At 40.7% G+C, this 23,389-nt stretch overlaps 1 protein-coding gene across 8 annotated transcripts; it reads right to left on the minus strand.

The window, feature by feature from the left end:
* Nucleotides 1-8,984: 8,984 nt before the first annotated feature.
* LOC126278205 (uncharacterized) lies at nt 8,985-23,344 on the minus strand. 8 transcript variants are annotated; one of them, XM_049978130.1, is made up of 3 exons: nt 21,715-23,344; nt 12,962-17,813; nt 8,985-12,893 (listed from the first exon to the last, which is right to left on the minus strand). In XM_049978130.1, the coding sequence occupies exons 2-3, from the start codon at nt 13,538-13,540 to the stop codon at nt 12,501-12,503; spliced, it is 972 nt and encodes a 323-aa protein (XP_049834087.1). In that variant the 5' UTR covers nt 13,541-17,813; nt 21,715-23,344; the 3' UTR covers nt 8,985-12,500. The 8 variants fall into 8 exon arrangements, with proteins under 8 accessions (XP_049834087.1, XP_049834093.1, XP_049834088.1 ...); XM_049978136.1 differs by lacking the exon at nt 21,715-23,344 and having other exon boundaries at nt 8,985-12,689; nt 12,758-12,893; nt 12,962-21,655; XM_049978131.1 differs by lacking the exon at nt 21,715-23,344 and adding an exon at nt 19,847-19,935.
* Nucleotides 23,345-23,389: the final 45 nt, after the last annotated feature.

A 23,389-nucleotide genomic window follows, 5' to 3' on the forward strand; every position in this document is an offset into this window, starting at 1 on the left:
TTTTACCAAACTGTATGTAATTTGTTTTCTTTGCATTGAGTGTAAGTTTATTTGCACTGAACCGAGTCTCAATACTTAGGATTTTGTCAGTAGTTGACTATAACAAGTTTTAAAGTTGCTCATTATAAGACTTGTGTCATCTGCATATAGTACAATTTTGGCTGTATCACATTGTAACTGTGAATCATTGACATATATGAGAAAGAGTAGTGGCCCTAAGATGCTGCCCTGGGGTACTCCTAAAGGAACTTCTTTTGCTTCTGAAACTAACCTTATTTTTTGATTTGAATTCACAGTGGTGAGTTCTACAATCTGAGATCTGTTTTTAAGATATGACTCAAACCACATTTTAACTCTTCCTCTAATACCTACTGCTTCCAGCTTATCAAGGAGGATTTCATGGTAGACCTACCGAAAGCTTTAGATAGATCTTAATTGATTCCCACTACACTTTTTGTTTTTCTCCAAATTTTTAATTATTTCTGGAGTGTAGTCTATGACTTTAGTTTCTGTGCTTTGCTTTGCACGAAAACCATGTTGATTACTATTCCAAAGTTTATTATTGTCTAGGTAACTAGTGACACTCAACTTCGCCAGTTTCTCTAATATTTTGGAGAAAGCAGGAAGAAGTGATATGGAACAGTAGTTTTCTATTTTATGTCTTTCTCCATTTTTAAATAGTGACCTCACTTTTGAGATCTTCAGTTGCTGAGGAAACACACCTTCACTAAAGGATAAATTTGTGCTAAAGGTATTACAATCTGCACTGCAGTCATTATGATTGAAACTGGTACTTGCTCAACACCTGCTGCCATTTTTGGTTTTAAGCTTCTAATCACTCTAATTACTTCCTGTTCATTTGTTGAAGGAATATTCATGCTGCAGGCAACCCTTGGAGCATGTATTATTTTTTGTTTCCCATGTGGAAGTTTCTTTCTATATATATATATATATATATATATATATATATATATATATATATATATATATATATATATATATATATATATTATTGTACTCATCCATTCTTGTATTTGTTTCTCCAATCATAAGCCATGAGATTGCATGTCTTTCCACAGTAAAACCATTTGCACAGTGCTGTCATTTCTATGATCTAAAATTTTTTTCTGATAGATGGGAAAAATGATCAGAAGCTGAAATCCAGTATATGGGAAAAAGTTTTTTCATTTAGAAAAAATAATTTTATTGCATCTTACACCCACTCAGTATGTATCTAACACTACTTGATTGGTACCAAGGTTAGTCTTTTGTATTCAGTTTCAGAAACTCACAACTTCTGTCAATACGGCAATGTGAAGTAGTAGAGATCACTCTCTTTTTGCATTTTTGAGCACCATCAATTGCTGAAAATGGAACTGTAAAAAGAAAATGTTATGGCAAACATTCCCTAAGTGTCTAGGCACAGCAAACATCTAGGTTGTAAAGGGTACACAGTTGAGCAGTATTTAATATTCAGAATGATTTAATGTGAATGAGACATTAGATGAAAGGCCAAACCTAGCAATTACAAAACAGCAGGGGTGATAATCACAACAACTCTTGTACGTTTAAGGAAATGAGTATCAAATGAATGCATGGATAGTAATCAGATGTAACTTAGAACTTCATCTGGTTATTTCACGAGCTGTGACAGTGAAGTTACAAACAGTTCTTTTGGAATGAAAGAACTATCACATATTATAAACTTGTTTTAAAGTGATAATGCTTTCACATAATGTGGATCATCTAAATTATCAAAAAGTACCTTGATGTAATAACTATGAGTAAATGTATCAATTTCTGTGAGTTCATTTAGTAAACTTACAGTTATTTTCTTTTTCCTGTAGAATCTGGTTACATGGATGATAAAAAATTTCTGTAACTGTGGGGCACAAATGAATGATGTAACACAAGTGGTACACCCACACACGTGATGTAGTTAGTTATATGTTCACAGAATAACTGTTATAATACTTCTTAATTATGTGTAGTGAGCAGGTTAACTATTGGGCATTTTGTACATGGCAACTGATCAAAGGTTTTGGTAGAAGCATTATTTAGTCTTTGCAGAGTTGTGACAAAGCAGGTTGACACTCACCCTCCTATTTAAATTTCCACAAATATTCTTTTCAAAATTCCAGTATTATGATAATACATTACGCACAAGTTGTGCATATAATCAGAATGGTAAAAACAAATTCTCCCCACAAAACTTTATTATTCAGATATTCATTTTGTTATCCTAGTTGCAATGAGCTACATAAATTTGTCAGAAATGCTGGGAATCAAAAGTTATTGCAGTTATCTAGCAATATGGAAAATCTTTAAGTTAATAGGTAATTTTCGAATCCAAATTAAACAGCTATTTTTCGTCTTTTCAGCAAGGTATTTATAATAAGCTCAACCAAAGTGTCTGTGCCAATTATAGCTAAACTACTTTAAACTTCCATGATCTCTCAACATGCTTTTAATCACCTGATTTTTATTATTACATTGACATCTATATCAATTAGTGCAATCGTCCTTAATTAAGAATTACTAAATTTTAGCATACCTGATGGATGCCATGGTCATAAACCTGTGATTCCCATTGCATAAATTAGTACTGCATACTTTATAGATGTTGCTCATGAGCAATAATATACAAACAAAATATGACGACAAAATAATGGCCAATAAAAGATGCAAATTATTATAAATCAACAAAGTTCAGTGATATCCTGGAGTGAGTGAAACAAGGCTTGTGCCATTTTCAGTCAGACTGCACTCTTGCTCATTCTGTTCTGCCTGCTCTTAAGTCTTCATCTGATGTAACTTCAGACTAGCTGGTCTGTTTTTTTTTATCATTATTATTATTATTATTATTATATTAGCATCTAGAGTTAAGATGGCGGCGTATATGGATGTAGTGGCAAATCGCTCCGTAAATATCGGAAAATTACCCTCAGTAAAATGTCTACTATGTGCAAAAAAAGTGATAAAAGGTGTTAAAATATGTGTAGTGGCACATAAGTGGTATCATTCATGTTGTTTCGTGGAAGCAAATCTCAGTAAACATACATGCAACTGCGGAACAGAGTGCAACGGTCTTGAAACTGCATTTGAAATGTGCAATGCTGGACTCGAAATAAGCGTGAGGGAAGAACTGGAAAGTGACTTAAGTAAAGCCAGACAATACGCAGAAATGCTGAAAAGTTTGATTGACTATATGGACGTTCCCACAGACTCGCAAACAGACAAACGAGAGTGTATATATATTAGGCCTAAGAAATTCTCTCGCCCTGTGTCAAATACTAACATTTTTTGTGTTCCGTTAATGAATAAATACAATGTACTAAATGCAGACAGTTCAGAATCGCGGACACAAAATCTCAGTGTAGCTGGTAACTGCTCACAAGGATCTATTGAACGAAAAAGTGCCAGCGGGAACTCGTTACCAACAAGTACTCTTAAACGAAAAAATCGTGTTACAGCAACTTTTAATAAAGCAGAATATGAGACTAAAAAAGGAAACAGTGAAGAAGAAAGAAGAAATATACATATTATCAACGAGTCATGGTAAGGGACTGGCCACAATCATGTCTGACATGCAATCGGAATACAAAGTGACTGGAATTTCGAAACCTGGTGCTCCTCTACGGGAAGTGCTGAAAAACTGTGAAAGTTCCGTAAAAAGCGACGTCAACTGTGTCATCATCGGAGGAGCAAACGATGTCTATAAAAATGAAAGCAGCCTTGCTGTAAGAATCGCTAAGAAAAATTTCACAGGCGAAAGTATTTGTTGTAAACATTCCCCATAGGCACGACTTAACAGAAAACTCATGTGTAAACAGAGAAATCATCGCAACAAATCGAAAATTCAGGAAGATTTGTAGCAGTTTTGTGCACACAACTTTCATTGAAGCGACGACTTCAGTAAGAGAGCATTTTACTAGACATGGACTACACAGAAACAACCTAGGCAAGAAAGTGCTGGCCAAAGAAATTCTCCAGGTGATAAAAACTGCAGGAGTGGACACCCATGTGAAAATAGCACTACCTGCAACAGGTTCTCTGCCAATGACAACAGAAATGAAAAGTGCACCTACAACATATGAGGAAGAAACATCTGCAGATACACTCTGTGATGAAAAAATTACATCTGTGCCAACATGTGAAGTATCACAGTCACCAGTGGCATCATCAGTAACAGCAAGGGAAAAGGAAGTAACTGTAGCAGTAGCAGCAGAAGTTTCACCAGCAACAGTAACCACATCACCAGTAGCAGAAGTTTCACCAGCAACAGTAACCACATCACCAGTAACAGTAGTGGAAAAGGCAGTACCAGCAGAAGTTTCACCAGCAGCAGTAACCACATCACCAAGTACAGCGGCGGAAAAGGAAGCAACAGTAGCAGTACAGTGCAGCTTAAGGAGGAGCCAAAGGAAAAATACATCTGTGCCACTTAGTGATAATTTTTTATGGTTTCAAGCCAAAAAGAAGACAAAAATGTGAAAAAACTGCCTGCAAACTCACAGATAAGTAACAGTAGTATCATATTCTTAAACATTCAGGGTCTTGAAAGTAAAGTTGAAATACTGGAGGAAGCAATGCCACATAATAAGTACTCCTTCCTATGTTTATCTGAACATTGGCTTAAACCAGGACAAATTGAATACTATGTACCAGAAGGCTATAAACATGGAAACAGTTTTTGCAGATCTCAGTACCGCAAAGGAGGTACTGTTATCTTCGTTTCAAAGGAAATAGAGTTTAGACCACTAGATCTTAGTTGGGCATGTGAAGAGAAACACTTTGAAATTGCTGGAATCGTATGTGATGTAATGAAACTTATCTTAGTATGTATATACCATACCCCTGACTCAGATGAAAAAACTTTCTTAGATAAGTTAGACAGTATACTCTGCCACATAACAAAGTGGAAACAATATGTAACTATAATTGGGGGAGACTTTAATTCAGGCTTTGATGTAACATGTAACAAACCAAGTGTAAATAAGTTACTAAACATGCTAAGGCAGCACAACTTCCATCATGTAAATTCTGAACCGACAAGACTAAAAGCATGCCTGGACAATGCTTTTGTCAACTGTACTCGTGATATTTACTCCACCAATGTAGTGGAATTTGCTTTCTCTGACCACTCTATCCTAACAGTAGAATTAAGACATATTATGAAAAGGAATGGGAACAAGGCCACACAAAAAATATCAAAATGCAATACCTTTATACTAACACACCAACTAAACATAACTAACTGGGACAAATTATTTCAAACATGTGGTTCTAATGTGCAGTTAGTGTATGAAACATTCCACAATTACTTAATAGGGGTTTTAAAAGCTCATCTTGTACCAAAGAAATATCACAAAACAAGAAAGGGTAAAATGTGGTACACGAAAGAGTTGGAGAATCTAAAAAATAAGTTAATGCTGTTAAAGCGCCTAGGCAAAGTAATTAATTCTAAAGAAATTAAGGATCTTGAAATCAACGCAAAAAAATTGTATAAGAAAGAGCTACAATTGGCTAAACAAAGATACAACACTAATCTCATAAAAAGTAGTAGAAACCAGTGCAAAACTGCCTGGACAATAATTAAGACTGTTAAAGGTCAAATAAGAAACTTTGATGAGACAGTCCCAATACCAGTAGATACATTCAACAAATATTTTGTAGGCTGTGCAGATGAAATAAAAAACTTGATCAGTAAACCCAATGTGACGCATATAGATTATCTTAAGACTGCAAACCGAAATCATAATCAGGCCAGACCTTCATTGAAACACCTTAAAGAGGTATGTCAAGACGAAGTTATCAAAATTGTCAAAGAAATGAAAAATTCACATAGTACAGATATTTATGATATGTCAAACAATTTACTGAAAGAAGTAATACCTTACATTGCAGCACCATTAACATATTCTATAAACTTGTGTCTTAGAGAAGGGGTCTTTCCTGATTCTCTCAAACTATCCAAGGTGACTCCAATCTTTAAGAAGGGAAGCAAAGCTGAGCCTGCTAACTACAGGCCAATTTCACTAATTCCAACACTAGCCAAAGTCTTTGAAGGCATAATGTATCAGCAGATCTATGAGTACCTAGAACTAAACGATATGCTGAGTACATCACAATTTGGTTACAGGAAAGAAAGGTCAACCATACATGCCATAGAACTCTTAGTGAGTGACATTTTAGCAGCATTTGAGGACCAGGCTCACATACAGGTAACCTTATGTGACCTGAGCAAGGCCTTTGACTGTGTTGACCACTCTGTTTTACTCTCTAAACTCGAATATTATGGAATATGTGGCAAAAGTTTAAAACTCGTCAAATCATATCTTAATAATAGGAAGCAAGTGGTAAGCTCAGGAAGTAATGTGTCAAACACACTTGAGGTTCAACACGGAGTGCCACAGGGATCTAAATTAGGACCACTTCTACACCTCATACATATAAATGACCTACCGGCAAATATTAATGTAAAGACATATGTGTATGCAGATGATAAAACTCTGCTGTCGGTAAACCATGATTTTGATAAACTTGTAAGCAGTATGAATTTGGCAAAAGAAAATGCAGCATCATGGTTTAATGCAAATGGGCTACTATTAAATGAGACAAAGACCCAGAACATGTGGTTCAGTCTATCAAAGACTACAAAAATAGAAGAACAAAGTGCAAAATTTTTAGGTATAATCCTGGACAACAAACTAACATGGGACTCTCATGCAGAACACATAGCAGTTAGGCTGTCAAGAGTTATATACCTGTTGAAGAGGCTGATGTTCTGTGTGACATCGGAATATGTAAGGACAGCGTACTTTTCTTTTTTTCAGTCTGTTTTAAGGTATGGGCTAACGCTCTGGGGAAATAGCAAAAAAAAAAAAATAAATGAAATTTTGGTGATCCAGAAGAAAGCAATCAGAGTAACAGCAAAGGTAGATAATAGGACACATTGTAAACCATTGTTCATTAAATATAGAATTTTAACAGTTATTAATCTATATATTCTTGATAGTGTTAACTTCATACTTGCGGAACTACCTAATTTAAGTGTAATGAATCAAAGACATGACTACAATACAAGAAACTGTACTTCTCTGATCTTGCCACAGAATAGATTAGCAAAAACAAACAATAGCCATAAGTACATGTCAATTAAAATATATAACAAATTGTACAAATATGCCACAAGCATGCCAATCAAATTATTTAAGGAAAAGCTACACAGCTTCTTGTTAATGAACCCATTCTATTCAACAGAAGAATTTTTAGAAATACCCATTATCAACTTAAGTTAAATGTGTTAAATATATTTAATAAAAATATTAGGTTAAGTGAACTGACAAAGTCTATTGCATGTAATAATGCTGAATGACCAATAAAGAATCTGAATCCGGAAGCATTATTAACCCACCCTCAGGAATCACTTATGTTGACTCTCCATTCGTTTAATTCAGGACGAGTGAACATGTTTTATAGCTATGAACAACGGATATCAAATTGTGTTTTGGTTCACGGAGTAATATTTGCAGCTACAGTAACCATTCTATTTAATTACGTGTGAAGCAATGTGGATCACTTCATCTACACTGTATGAAATTTTACTTTTTGAAGAAATAAGAATTATTACATTCCACTAACATCCGTATGAAGTACCTGTGTGTAAACATTATAGAGACTGCAAAAAAAAACCGGTCATCATTGGTAGCATCTTGAAGACACAATTAAAGATTCATTAACTTCCAATTGTGAACTTAAAAAGAAGCTTCTGGCTATTCATTTTAAGGATAAGTCCTACAGCAGAAAGTTTCAGGTGGTGATCCTGCAAAACTGCGTAGCTACCAAGATTTCTTCCACAACAGGTAGGTTTCATTATATGACCCAAGTGTCTTTCTTCTGGTTTTATAATCGAAGGGATATGGAATGTTTATCCATGGCCGTGTTTTAGGTGATGTAAGAGGAAATAGATATTGAAAATAAAGCAAATTCCTTACAAAATTTGGTGTAAACAGTCCAATACAGTTATGGAGATATAATCGTGTCAATAAGTGTTAACCTTTTTAAGACTGTGAAGATTACACTTCATTTTATCCGTTGTGTTTTCAAATACACCAAATGTATGTAATATTTGAATGCACTGTCTACTATGTAAACTGTTCTGTCTTAGTTTATAATATATAGTCTTGTACTTGAATTTAAATAAACATATAACACACAATATCTAAAAAATGCTCTTGTGGGTAAGCACTTGCTTCCAACAACCCCATGGGTACCGCCGTTATCAACTTTTCATTGTGGACACAGTTATATGTGCAATTTAAAATTTCATCACAGCGTAAACTCAACATCACTGAAGATTCTTTTTTATTTATTTATTCTTCAAAATGTAATAACTAATCATTGCTTTTTTACCCTTTGATACGGAAGACTGATTTTTTTCCTGAACCAAGCCTCAATATTCAACACTGATCTGCAAAACATGATGTTCAAATAGATATCAGTACTTGTACATATTTTTTAAAATAAAAAATCAAACTTTGCTCTAATTTGAATGGCAAATTCACTGCTACCTGACAAATTCTTATGCACATGACAATATTACACAATAGGAAATTGACCTGCATTAGGAGAACCCATGTATAACAACAAACACTCCTAAGCTCTGTGGATGACCACAATCAAACACCAAACAATGCAACAATTCAATACACTTCCTCACGCATCTCCACAACCATTTCCGAAGCAGTATCCCAAGAAAGTTGCAACAAAATTACTCAGTGCACATCTTTCCATTACGAGACAGTTCAATTTTCCCCCATCTCAGAATCCCTCAACTATTCCAGTAAATTCAATTTCTCTGGTATGTTTCAATTTTCTAGAAGTCCTCACTACGTTTCAATTCCCATAAAGCTGTGTAAACGTTTTCAGGTGGACAGGAAATATAGGAACTTGATAAAGAATGCATGGAATACAACAGTAGACAGATTTAGAAAATGTTATTCCTTTATTAGCATTTATTTTTATTCATACATTACTTATGTTTTTGATAAATAGAAAACACTGGAAATACTTCAACCCTCATTATCTTGTTTTCTCAACAAAGGAAATAATCGATATATTTACATCCATCATATACTAAACATCAAGTAAAAATTGATTAAAAATATTGCCATGATACTGCTGACACTTGCCAGTTATTGACAATTCATTAGATTTATGGAGCAATGGGTTTCCCATAATGGAGAAATATGTTTCCCACAGTGCCAATACACAACAAATTACTGTTGTGCAGTGTGATCTTCAATTGAAACATAAAACAATCACAGACATGAAATAGAGTTGTGGTTATAATACTGAAGGGCTGATAAGAATTGAACACAAAAGATTTCACAAGACGTTCTAATTTAAGCAAGAAGTATCTAAAATGAGGAAGAAACTGCAGACTGGATTTCAACCAGAGCACTGGTATATAATCTTTATTTCACTTATGCAAAGACTGACTTTGATTACAATAGTTTTATTAATATCTAAGCACAAATTCCATTGAAGATGTTCAGTTTAATGTATTATCCATACAGAAATTCAAGATATTGCGTTGTCTTACAAAGTAGTATAGAAACAGAACTATCATTACCATCTCTGATGTAACCAACCAATGTTATAAAAAAAAAAAACTATGATTCTATGCTATAATGGTGTTCATACTCTGCACTGAATATTAACAAATGGTAAAGACACCAAAGCAATTAGTTATGTACTTAAATGTGACTTATTTACACAACTCATCCAATGTTAAATGAGAAGAATTTCATAAACTAAACCAAATTCATGTTTGAGCGAGGCAATTATGAATCCATCCTGGTGTTCAACTTCAGATACTCAAGAAAGACACCCTCTCTCAAAATAAAGAAATAAAATAAAAAGAATTTAGTAGTTGAGAGTTTACGTTAATTTTCATTACATGTGAATCAAAAGATAAGACATGAATACAAATTTCCACTTTGGTACGCTGATAACTTCAGTGTTGAGTGCCCACAAGTCTCTCTCTCTCTCTCTCTCTCTCTCTCTCTCTCTCTCTCTCTCACTCACACACACACACACACAAAGTTTAAGTAACTTATATAAGCTGAAATGAGAACTGTAATGGAAGTGTTTCTCTATTTGGATGGTGGAAGTGACAGAGGAATAATAGAAAGGAAAATGCAAACATTAACAACCACCTGAAGGAATTTTTAAAGGGACGCTCACACAAGGGACTGCAATGAAAGGTTCACAAGCAACACTAGTAAGTTTATGGCATGGAGCAATGCAATTTTTCAACCACATTAGAGCAATAACATCACTGATAATAGTTGTCACCAATCATAAGAACAAAGAATGCATGAAAAGTGTAGGACCTCCATTTGCTCTGGTATCATTCCTAAAGTAAATAAATGCTTTGTTTTCAATTTTTTAGTTTACTTTTGGATATCAATTACCTAGTAAATATTACAATTAATTCAGTTTTCAATTATTCAGGCAATTTTTCTATAATGTACTGACAGATGTAGTATAGTTAGTTTTGTTGAGGAACATTTATTTTACAAAAGAATTTGGTACATAAAACTTCATAGTATTAGGTGCTCTAAAACATTGATCCTACTTTAAAAAATCTTGCTAGAACATTGATCTATACTGATTTAAAGTAATAAGTTTCCTGATTACAGAGCAGTGCTTAAATTATTCTTCAAAAAATAAGGATCTGATTTATCACCATTTCCAAATCTATATGAATTACTGAGACGAACAAGGAAATATTATCACTAATGAAGATTACATTAACTGTGAAATAAGTATGTATTACAATGTCGGTATAAACACACACGAATGTAAGACGACATACAGGACCATAGCAAGTACTGCTCTATATATACTTGCCAATTGCTGCCTAAAAACAATGTGACAGCAAATTAATATTTTGGTATCAACTATGTTTCAGTATGTTAGGTTTTGATTAATCATTCACAACTGCATTCTTTGTAAAACATTTCTAGAATTTGACTGTTATTGAGTGATGACTTGTTATCCAGGAAGACCTTTCTCATGAACTGCGAAATTTAATGAAATGATGGAAATCCAGTACTAATTGCACAGTCAATTGTGGAATTTAATTAGGTCATTTCATTACATGTGGGTGACTGCCCCCATCTCTCTCTGAAGTGGAGTTTTCTTTATGAGAACCTGGTGAGAGAACTGCATCAATCCAAAGTGAAAAATAATAAAGCTAATGCAGTACTCAGTGAAAATTTTAGACTGACGATCACAATAAAAGACTGCATACAAATTGGAAGACCCAGAAAGGAATGCATGATTGAAATTATTTTAGGGGGGGGGGGGGGGGGGGCATGTCACACACACCTTGTTCCTGCAGTCATGTTAACAAAAAAGTATGTGCTGCATAATTGAGACCTGCTTCAAAGTAATGCAGTGTGTGTACATAAAAACATTTGAAAAAAAGTTTATGTCTTTGGCGTAAAAAATGTGTGTGATGAATTTGCTAACATCAATAAATAATTTTTTTAAAAAATCCAACTGCACTTGTGTGCCAGTATGAACGATTACTACCTATAGCTCTCATCACTCACACATCTCTTTGATTTCAGTGATACAGCCTCTGGATTTCTTAGGATACATCTGCTCTAATGAAGAAGTAGATAGGCCATAATGAAAAGAAATAATACTTAGATAATGCTGCAATTTTGTGCCATTCAACCTCTTAAGGGCAGTCCAATATCAAGACTTAAAGTCACAACTTTACTGGGATATTTCTGCCAGTAAATGTAATTTGTATACAACAGGAGACTAAATCAACCAGTACAAAAAAGGCAACACTAAATGTTAAATACACGTCATTAACTACCATACGTAGTCTTACCTGTTTTGAGCCAATTACACAAAACCAAATATTTCACTATTCACATTATGCACAACAGAAAATGCTAAAAAGAACTGGGACATCACTATGGCACACAAGCTAACCTTTGTTGTCAATGTTGTACCTTCACATGGATTAAGTTTTAATTATTGAAAGGCAAGGTCTCAATTATGTCTCTAAAGCAGGAGACACCAGTTACATATATGCATAAGACAGACTAGAATCACAAAAAATTCACAATTAATGTGGAGACAGTCAATGAACATCTCCATAAACAATAAGACAATAAATCATACTGATCTGTAACTTAGGCAGCCAGCCATAAAAGTGAACATGGTGCATGGTAATACGAACTATGGACAAATTTATTGTACGAGCTGAACTGGACACTCTGTAATGTGTCAACTGCCAGGCATCTATTTGGTACCATATGCACCTAATCGCTATCTCCATGATGCAAAAATAATACCATAGGAAGTTCCGTGTGGTGTCCTTTCAGCTCGTCGTGCACCAGAGATATGCTATGACTTGTGACACATCTGATGCATTCCAAAAAAATCTTACAACGCCTCTGTCATGCATGTTAAGAAAATCTTAGGACACCACAATGATATGTAATTAGAAAAACCAAGGCCACTTTCACGATGAACGATGAGACGAAAGCAAACAGACCCACCCCCCCCTCCGCAACAAATGATGAGACAAAGCCCCGATACCCCCATGACGAAACCCAGACACCGTTATAACAAACGATGAGATGAAACCCAGACACCTCCGCGACGAACGATGAGACGAAACCCGGACACCTCCGCGACGAACGATGAGACGAAACCCGGACACCTCCGCGACGAACGATGAGACGAAACCCGGACACCTCCGCGACGAACGATGAGACGAAACCCGGACACCTCCGCGACGAACGATGAGACGAAACCCGGACACCTCCGCGACGAACGATGAGACGAAACCCGGACACCTCCGCGACGAACGATGAGACGAAAACCGGACACCTCCGCGACGAACGATGAGACGAAAACCGGACACCTCCGCGACGAACGATGAGACGAAACCCGGACACCTCCGCGACGAACGATGAGACGAAACCCGGACACCTCCGCGACGAAACCCGGACACTTCCGCGACGACACCCGGACACCTCCGTGACAAAACCCGGACACCTCCACGACGAACGATGGAACGAAATCCGGTCACCTCCGCGTAGAATATAGAGACGAAACCTGGACACCTCCACGAAGAACGATGAGACGAAACCCGCACACCTCCACAATGAACGCTGAGATGGAACCGGGGTACCTCTGCCAGTAAAACCGTGACACCTCTGCGATGAATTCCGCTGGACACTCCACGATGAATCACGGTTCGAACAGTTCCATGACGAATCATGACTCCTGGATACCTCCACGACGAATGCCAGACATCTCCGTGACGAATCCTGGATGTCTCCGCAACGAATCCCGGACACCTCCGCATCGAGTCCCGCGACGAATCCCGGACATCTTCGCATCGAGTCCTGGAGAACACCTCCACGACAAATCCCAGACACCTCCACAATGAGCAATGCAATAAATCCCAGCTGCCTCCCCAATAAACAATGCAACGCATCTCAGACACCACCACGATGAATCCAGGACACGTCTGCTACAAAAACAGGACAGCTCCAGGACAAATCCTGGACATCTCCACAATGAACAGGACCCATCTGTGATGAATGGCGCAATGAATCCTGGACGCTTCCACGACAAACAACAGATACCTCTGTGACAAATCCTGACACCTCTGTTATGAATGTGGCAGTGAAATCCAGCCACCTCGGCGACATATAGTGCGATGATCCCTGGATGTACCTTGGACACCTCCATGACAAATTTGACAAATCCTGGATACTTCCAGGGAAAAAAAAAAGCTGGGCACTTCTGCATTGAACGATATGGAGATAGGCCAGCTAATCACGGTACAACCAAAATATTAACAAGGTAAATATTCTATAGAGCATGCACATAGCTTACAAAACATACTTGTCTGTGGTCTTGGTTGTGGTCCTGAAACTTGAACACAGCAAATAGATATGACCATATAAGGAACCCGTTCAGAGATGGACCAATCGAACGGATTGGTCTAGCTGAGTGGTCAGTCACACTCATGGTGAATTTTTGATAAATGGTTTGACATCCCCTGTTTAACATTTCTATATGATTATCCAAAGAACCAATTACAACTGTTTTTGTTTCCTGGAACTAAATTTGTATTAACTGGTCAGTATCCTCGTCCCACAGTTGCTGAATTACTGCACATGCAAACCTATGACCTCTTGGATAAATGCACAAAAGAAACTGTTATCTAAAAAAAACACGAGTACGTTTGACAACCAATGCAAATTTCACCACAGGAAACTGAAGCACCTGTAACTGTAGGAAACACCACAACACTACACAAACATTTAAAAAACAATGACTTTAACAAATTCTGGAATGACTTTAACAATTTATTAACAAATATAACACTGGGACACGGGATGGTACGAGCAGTTGTTGCATCAATCAGACTGTGGTGATAACAGCCCCAGCCTAGCACACAGATTAAGAGACAACGCCATAGATGACTAAAAGCTCCCTGCACACACAGCATCTGATAAGAGACCCACAGCAGCCAAAACTGAAAAGCATATTAAACTGCAGCAAGGGGCCTAAACTTCAGTACACTAAAAACCCCTGCAGAGCAGAGAGACTGAGGCATGTGGTTGCGAGTGGCTACAGCTGCTACAACCAAGCACTGAATTAGCAGTGGTCCAACAGACCAATGATTGGAGGCTAGTGGAGAATCAGCTGCATTCCACTTTGCACAATGTCAGAACCCAAGTTGATAGGCAAAGTTGCAAAGGACATCATAACGTGCTGAAACACTGTGTACAAGGCAGAAAATGCCAATGGTCTGCCAGACATTACAACTAAGGTCTGAACTGTACCACACATTACACAACACAGTAAATCTCCTACAATCAAGTTCTTCAGTGCATTGCACAACAAGAAATTCACATCATAAAATCCACAGTGGAATGCAATACTGGCCTCACACTCAAACTCCTTAACACATAATGATGTCCAAAGTTCCACAACTAAGGTAACAACAAATTTAATGTTTTCAATATCTTATGGCATCAAACAAGTATGCTTTAAAAATATTCTATGCTTTTAAAACACTATACGGTGTCAGACACAGCATTCTTAACACTCAGAAGCATTTCATGTTTTGGAAAGATCAAGTAGTGCAACTATGGAAAATGCAGTCAACAAGATCTACAGTTCAATATTGGTCCCCATATCTGAAAGGAAGTTGTTAATCATTGCAATGTTGTCAGTATCCTTGAGCAGCAATCACCATCAGAAATGGGCCATGAGTAGAATAGTCACCAGCAAACTGCCACCACAAGTAGAACTGTAACCAGAATGACAACTACCACAAGATCATTGCTTGGACAACAGTACTGGTGTGTAGCGAAGTCACCTGTAAAATAGCCCTCACAAATGAAACAGTCAATAGCCCCCATGAGTGGAGCATCAACCAGAAAGATGGATTCCCTGAGCAGAGCAGTTGATAGCGTCACAGCTCTGACGGGCAGAGCAGTAGCCAGCACCACGGCTCCCACGAGCGGAGCGGCCGACAGCACCACAGCTCCCACGAGCGGAGCGGTAGACAGCACCACGACTCCCATGATCGAAGCAGTCGACAGCAGTACGGCTCCCACGAGTGGAGCAGTTGACAGCACCGCGGCTCCAACGAGTGAAGCTGTTGACAGCACCACAGCTCCCACGAGCAGAGCAGTCGACAGCACCGCAGCTCCCACGAGCGGAGCAGTCGACAGCACCGCAGCTCCCACGAGCGGAGCAGTCGACAGCACCGCAGCTCCTACGAGCGGAGCGGCCAACAGCAACAGTGCTCCCACGAGCGGAGCGGCCAACAGCACTACGGCTTCCACGAACGGAGCGGCCAACAGCAACACAGTTCCCACGAGCAGAGCTGTCGACATCACCACGGCTCCCACGAGTGGAGCAGTCGACAGCACTACGGTTCCCACGAGCGAAGCGGCCGACAGCAACACAACTCCCACGAGCGGAGCCGTCAGCAGTATCATGGCTCCTACAACTGGAGCGGTCGACAGCACCATGACTCCCATGAGCAGAGCAGTCGACAGCACCATGGCTCCCCAGAGGAGCAGTCAGTAGTACCGTAAATACCGGGAGTGGAGCAGTGATTCATGAGTGCTCTCCTAGCAGGATTGCCACCCATCACAGCTGTATCACATGAGCGGAGATGCTGGCTTGGAGTCGGAAAACCACAAGAAGCACAGCTTTAGGACACTCCTTCCCATAAGGGGGATGCCCCAGTGACAGAAGCCGATCAGGTGAAGAACTGCCATTGCAATAACAGCACCCAACCAGCAATGCAGCAACTTAGACAACCACCAGTCAGGAGACTGGTCGCTAAGGGCAATCGCTCTCCACAATTAGGTGTCACCGTGTTGACCTGGACATAGAAACTTCCACACATCTTACAAGTTATATTTACCACAATATGTTTCAAATCCTATCAAGAGTTTAACATTGCTATCCCATAGACACCATCAAACCAACACACTACAAGCAAACATGCCATATTAAACAAATAAAGCTCTTCTTTGAATATCTCATTTTCTCACATAACCATCTCACAAAGCTCTGCTTGAAACTGACCTTCACGAGGTGATGCGAAACAATGAAATATTCACAGAAGAGTTTTAAATGTTTGACAAGGCATGTTTGTTGCTGAATTTTTAGTTTTGATAGTTCCTAATGACATAGCTTTAACCATTTGATTATCTGATAATACAGTCCCAAAACATGTTGTGGTAAATATATCATTCATTTTTGACAACTTGAGTAACTGCTTCATATGTCTGAATCCCGTGAGTTTGGACTCCATCTCGGGCCCTCAAGCATGACATTAGGTAGCCCAACACTGCATGGCTTAAATGAATCCCAGTGATAGAAGAATCTTTAATTTCAATGCTCTTTATAATAATCTACATCATTACATTAAAATCTCTAAGTACTGCCCACGACTGAAAAAATTATTTTTTTAAGGAAAATTTAAAAAATTGTTGGACTAATTGACTGGTGCCATCAACAAACTACGCAATGAAGCCAAGACCTAGGAAAATCACACAATACTAAAAGATAATGTCACTAATGGGTCTCTTATTAAATGTGAATACAGACTAACCATTAAAATGATCATTGCCCAAAATAAAGTGACTTACCAGGTCATTAACCTGCTTGCAGGGCAGATACAATATCTGAAGGCAACATTCCAACAGCAAGCTGATATGTTGATATGGCGACCGAGTTGTCCAGCAACCACTCTCTGAGCAGAGTAGTTGTTGGCCTGACAAGCACCTACCGAACCCAAAAAACCGTGGACTGAGCCGGTGCCAGCCATACAGCTTCCTGTGGATATAAGCAGACACGACGACAATGGCCCCCAAGGAGCTGACCAGACACGCACAGTAGACCACACGAAGTTGAGCAGACAGAAGCATGACAGCTCCCCGCGAGTGGAGCTGTTGGCAGGCCATGTGACGGGAGTAGACGCAAGTTCGGCAGTGTCTGCGAGCGGATCTGTCAGCAGTGCGGCGGTGACTGCGAGCAGATCAGTCGGCAGCGCGGCGGTGACTACGAGCAGATCAGTCGGCAGCGCGGCGGTGACTACGAGCAGATCAGTCGGCAGCGCGGCGGTGACTGCGAGAAGATCAGCCGGCAGCGCGGCGGTGTCTATGAGGAAAAGTCGCCAGTGTGGCGGTGTCCGCGAGCTGATCAGTCTACAGCGCGGCAGTGTCCGCGACCTGATCAGTAGCCAGCGCGGCAGTGTCCACGAGCTGATTAGTCGGCACCGAGGCGGTGAACGCGAACAGATCAGTTGGATACGCGGCAGAGGCCGCAACCGGAGCAGTCGGCAGCACAGCTGCGGCCTCGAGCTGAGCTGGCCGACAGCAACACAGCCCCCACGAGCGGAGCCATCAACTGCACCATGTCTCCCATGAGTGGAGCAGTCGACAGCACCATGTCTCCCATGAGTGGAGCAGTCGACAGCACCATGGCTCCCATGAGTGGAGCAGTCGACAGCACCATGACTCCCCAGAGAAGAGCAGTCAGTAGTACTGTAAATACCGGGAGTGGAGCAGTGATTCATGAGTGCTCTCCTAGCAAGATTGCCACCCGTCACAGCTGTATCACATGAGCGGAGCGGCTGGCTTGGAGTCGGAAAACCACAAGAAGCACAGCTTTAGGAACACTCCTTCCCATAAGGGGGTTGCCCCAGCGACAGTAGCCACTCACGTGAAGAACTGCCATTGTGCTAACAGCACCAAACCAGCAATGCAGCAACTTAAGACAACCACCAGTCAGGAGACTGGTCGCTAAGGGCAATCGCTATCCACAATTAGGTGTCACCGTGTTGACCTGGACAAAGAAACTTCCACACATCTTACAAGTTATATTTACCACAATATGTTTCAAATCCTATCAAGAGTTTAACATTGCTATCCCATAGACACCATCAAACCAACACACTACAAGCAAACATGCCATATTAAACAAATAAAGCTCTTCTTTGAATATCTCATTTTCTCACATAACCATCTCACAAAGCTCTGCTTGAAACTGACCTTCACGAGGTGATGCGAAACAATGAAATATTCACAGAAGAGTTTTAAATGTTTGACAAGGCATGTTTGTTGATGAATTTTTAGTTTTGATAGTTCCTAATGACATAGCTTTAACCATTTGATCATCTGATAATGCACTCCCAAAACATGTTGTGGTAAATATATCATTCATTTTTGACAACTTGAGCAACTGCTCCATATGTCTGAATCCCGTGAGTTTGGATTCCATCTGGGGCCCTCAAGCATGACATTAGGTAGCCCAACACTGCATGGCTTAAATGAATCCCAGTGATAGAAGAATCTTTAATTTCAATGCTCTTTATAATAATCTACATCATTACATTAAAATTTCTTACTACTGCCCATGACTGAAAAATTATTTTTAAGGAAAATTTAAAAAACTGTTGGACTAATTGACTGGTGCCATTAAAATCAACAAACTATGCAATGAAGCCAAGACCTAGGAAAATCACACAATACTAAAAGATAATGTCACTAATGGGTCTCTTATTAAATGTAAATACAGAGTAACCATTAAACTGATCATTGCCAGAAATAAAGTGACTTACCAGGTCATTAATCTGGGGCAGATACAATATCTGACAGTAACATTCCAACAGCAAGCTGATCTGTTGATATGGCGACCGAGTTGTCCAGCAACCACTCTCTGAGCAGAGTAGTTGTTGGCCTGACAAGCACCTACCGAACCCAAAAAACCGTGGACTGAGCCGGTGCCAGCCATACAGCTTCCTGTGGATATAAGCAGACACGACGACAATGGCCCCCAAGGAGCTGACCAGACACGCACAGTAGACCACACGAAGTTGAGCAGACAGAAGCATGACAGCTCCCCGCAAGTGTAGCTGTTGGCAGGCCATGTGACGGGAGTAGACGCAAGTTCGGCAGTGTCTGCGAGCGGATCTGTCAGCAGTGGGGCGGTGACTGCGAGCGGATCTGTCAGCAGCGCGGCGGTGACTGTGAGCAGATCAGTCAGCAGCGCGGCGGTGACTGTGAGCAGATCAGTCAGCAGCGCGGCGGTGACTGCGAGCAGATCAGTCAGCAGCGCGGCGGTGACTGCGAGCAGATCAGTCAGCAGCGCGGCGGTGACTACGAGAAGATCAGCCGGCAGCGCGGCGGTGTCTATGAGGATAAGTCGTCAGCGTGGCGGTGTCCACGAGCTGATCAGTCTACAGCGCGGCAGTGTCCGAGACCTGATCACTAGCCGGCGCGGCTGTGTCCACGAGCTGATCAGCCGGCACCGAGGCGGTGGACGCGAGTAGATCAGTTGGATAGGCGGCAGGGGCCGCGACCGGAGTGGTTGGCTGCACAGCGGCAGCCTGGAGCGGAGCTGGCCGACAGCAACACAGCCCCCACGAGCGGAACCATCGACTGCGCCATGTCTCCCATGAGTGAAGCAGTCGACAGCACCATGGCTCCCCAGAGAAGAGCAGTCAGTAGTACCGTAAATACCGGGAGTGGAGCAGTGATTCATGAGTGATCTCCTAGCAAGATTGCCACCCGTCACAGCTGTATCACATGAGCGGAGCGGCTGGCTTGGAGTCGGAAAACCACAAGAAGCACAGCTTTAGGAACACTCCTTCCCATAAGGGGGTTGCCCCAGCGACAGTAGCCACTCACGTGAAGAACTGCCATTGTGCTAACAGCACCAAACCAGCAATGCAGCAACTTAAGACAACCACCAGTCAGGAGACTGGTCGCTAAGGGCAATCGCTATCCACAATTAGGTGTCACCGTGTTGACCTGGACAAAGAAACTTCCACACATCTTACAAGTTATATTTACCACAATATGTTTCAAATCCTATCAAGAGTTTAACATTGCTATCCCATAGACACCATCAAACCAACACACTACAAGCAAACATGCCATATTAAACAAATAAAGCTCTTCTTTGAATATCTCATTTTCTCACATAACCATCTCACAAAGCTCTGCTTGAAACTGACCTTCACGAGGTGATGCGAAACAATGAAATATTCACAGAAGAGTTTTAAATGTTTGACAAGGCATGTTTGTTGATGAATTTTTAGTTTTGATAGTTCCTAATGACATAGCTTTAACCATTTGATCATCTGATAATGCACTCCCAAAACATGTTGTGGTAAATATATCATTCATTTTTGACAACTTGAGCAACTGCTCCATATGTCTGAATCCCGTGAGTTTGGATTCCATCTGGGGCCCTCAAGCATGACATTAGGTAGCCCAACACTGCATGGCTTAAATGAATCCCAGTGATAGAAGAATCTTTAATTTCAATGCTCTTTATAATAATCTACATCATTACATTAAAATTTCTTACTACTGCCCAAGACTGAAAAATTATTTTTAAGGAAAATTTAAAAAACTGTTGGACTAATTGACTGGTGCCATTAAAATCAACAAACTATGCAATGAAGCCAAGACCTAGGAAAATCACACAATACTAAAAGATAATGTCACTAATGGGTCTCTTATTAAATGTAAATATAGATTAACCATTAAACTGATCATTGCCAGAAATAAAGTGACTTACCAGGTCATTAATCTGGGGCAGATACAATATCTGACAGTAACATTCCAACAGCAAGCTGATCTGTTGATATGGCGACCGAGTTGTCCAGCAACCACTCTCTGAGCAGAGTAGTTGTTGGCCTGACAAGCACCTACCGAACCCAAAAAACCGTGGACTGAGCCGGTGCCAGCCATACAGCTTCCTGTGGATATAAGCAGACACGACGACAATGGCCCCCAAGGAGCTGACCAGACACGCACAGTAGACCACACGAAGTTGAGCAGACAGAAGCATGACAGCTCCCCGCGAGTGGAGCTGTTGGCAGGCCATGTGACGGGAGTAGACGCAAGTTCGGCAGTGCCTGCAACCGGATCTGTCAGCAGCGCGGCGGTGACTGCGAGCGGATCAGTCAGCAGCGCGGCGGTGACTGCGAGCAGATTAGTCAGCAGCGCGGAGGTGACTGCGAGCAGATCAGTCAGCAGCACGGCGGTGACTACGAGAAGATCAGCCGGCAGCGCGGCGGTGTCTATGAGGATAAGTCGTCAGCGCGGCAGTGTCCGCGACCTGATCACTAGCCGGCGCGGCTGTGTCCACGAGCTGATCAGCCGGCACCGAGGCGGTGGACGCGAATAGATCAGTTGGATACGCGGCAGGGGCCGCGACCGGAGTGGTTGGCAGCACAGCGGCAGCCTGGAGCGGAGCTGGCCGACAGCAACACAGCCCCCACGAGCGGAACCATCGACTGCGCCATGTCTCCCATGAGTGAAGCAGTCGACAGCACCATGGCTCCCCAGAGAAGAGCAGTCAGTAGTACCGTAAATACCGGGAGTGGAGCAGTGATTCATGAGTGCTCTCCTAGCAGGATTGCCACCCATCACAGCTGTATCACATGAGCGGAGCGGCTGGCTTGGAGTCGGAAAACCACAAGAAGCACAGCTGTAGGAACACTCCTTCCCATAAGGGGGTTGCCCCAGCGACAGTAGCCGCTCACATGAAGAACTGCCATTGTGCTAACAGCACCAAACCAGCAATGCAGCAACTTAAGACAACCACCAGTCAGGAGACTGGTCGCTAAGGGCAATCGCTCTCCACAATCAGGCGTCACCGTGTTGACCTGGACATAGAAACTTCCACACATCTTACAAGTTATATTTACCACAATATGTTTCAAATCCTATCAAGAGTTTAACATTGCTATCCCATAGACACCATCAAACCAACACACTACAAGCAAACATGCCATATTAAACAAATAAAGCTCTTCTTTGAATATCTCATTTTCTCACATAACCATCTCACAAAGCTCTGCTTGAAACTGACCTTCACGAGGTGATGCGAAACAATGAAATATTCACAGAAGAGTTTTAAATGTTTGACAAGGCATGTTTGTTGATGAATTTTTAGTTTTGATAGTTCCTAAAGACATAGCTTTAACCATTTGATCATCTGATAATGCACTCCCAAAACATGTTGTGGTAAATATATCATTCATTTTTGACAACTTGAGCAACTGCTTCATATGCCTGAATCCCGTGAGTTTGGACTCCATCTGGGGCCCTCAAGCATGACATTAGGTAGCCCAACACTGCATGGCTTAAATGAATCCCAGTGATAGAAGAATCTTTAATTTCAATGCTCTTTATAGTAATCTACATCATTACATTAAAATCTCTAACTACTGCCCACGACTGAAAAAATTATTTTTAAGGAAAATTTAAAAAATTGTTGGACTAATTGACTGGTGCCATTAAAATCAACAAACTACGCAATGAAGCCAAGACCTAGGAAAATCACACAATACTAAAAGATAATGTCACTAATGGGTCTCTTATGAAATGTGAATACAGATTAACCATTATACTGATCATTTCCCAAAATAAAGTGACTTACCAGGTCATTAACCTGCTTGCAGGGCAGATACAATATCTGACGGCAACATTCCAACAGCAAGCTGATCTGATGATATGGCGACCGAGTTGTCCAGCAACCACTCTCTGAGCAGAGTAGTTGTTGGCCTGACAAGCACCTACCGAACCCAAACAACCGTGGACTGAGCCGGTGCCAGCCAAACAGCTTCCTGTGGAGATAAGCAGACACGACGACAATGGCCCCCAAGGAGCTGACCAGACACGCACAGTAGACCACACGAAGTTGAGCAGACAGAAGCATGACAGCTCCCCGCGAGTGGAGCTGTCTTAAGGCCATGTGACAGGAGTAGATGCAAGTTCGGCTGCGTCCG

This window comes from Schistocerca gregaria, chromosome 6 (assembly GCF_023897955.1).
Source record: "Schistocerca gregaria isolate iqSchGreg1 chromosome 6, iqSchGreg1.2, whole genome shotgun sequence".
Classification (NCBI taxonomy): domain Eukaryota; kingdom Metazoa; phylum Arthropoda; class Insecta; order Orthoptera; family Acrididae; genus Schistocerca; species Schistocerca gregaria.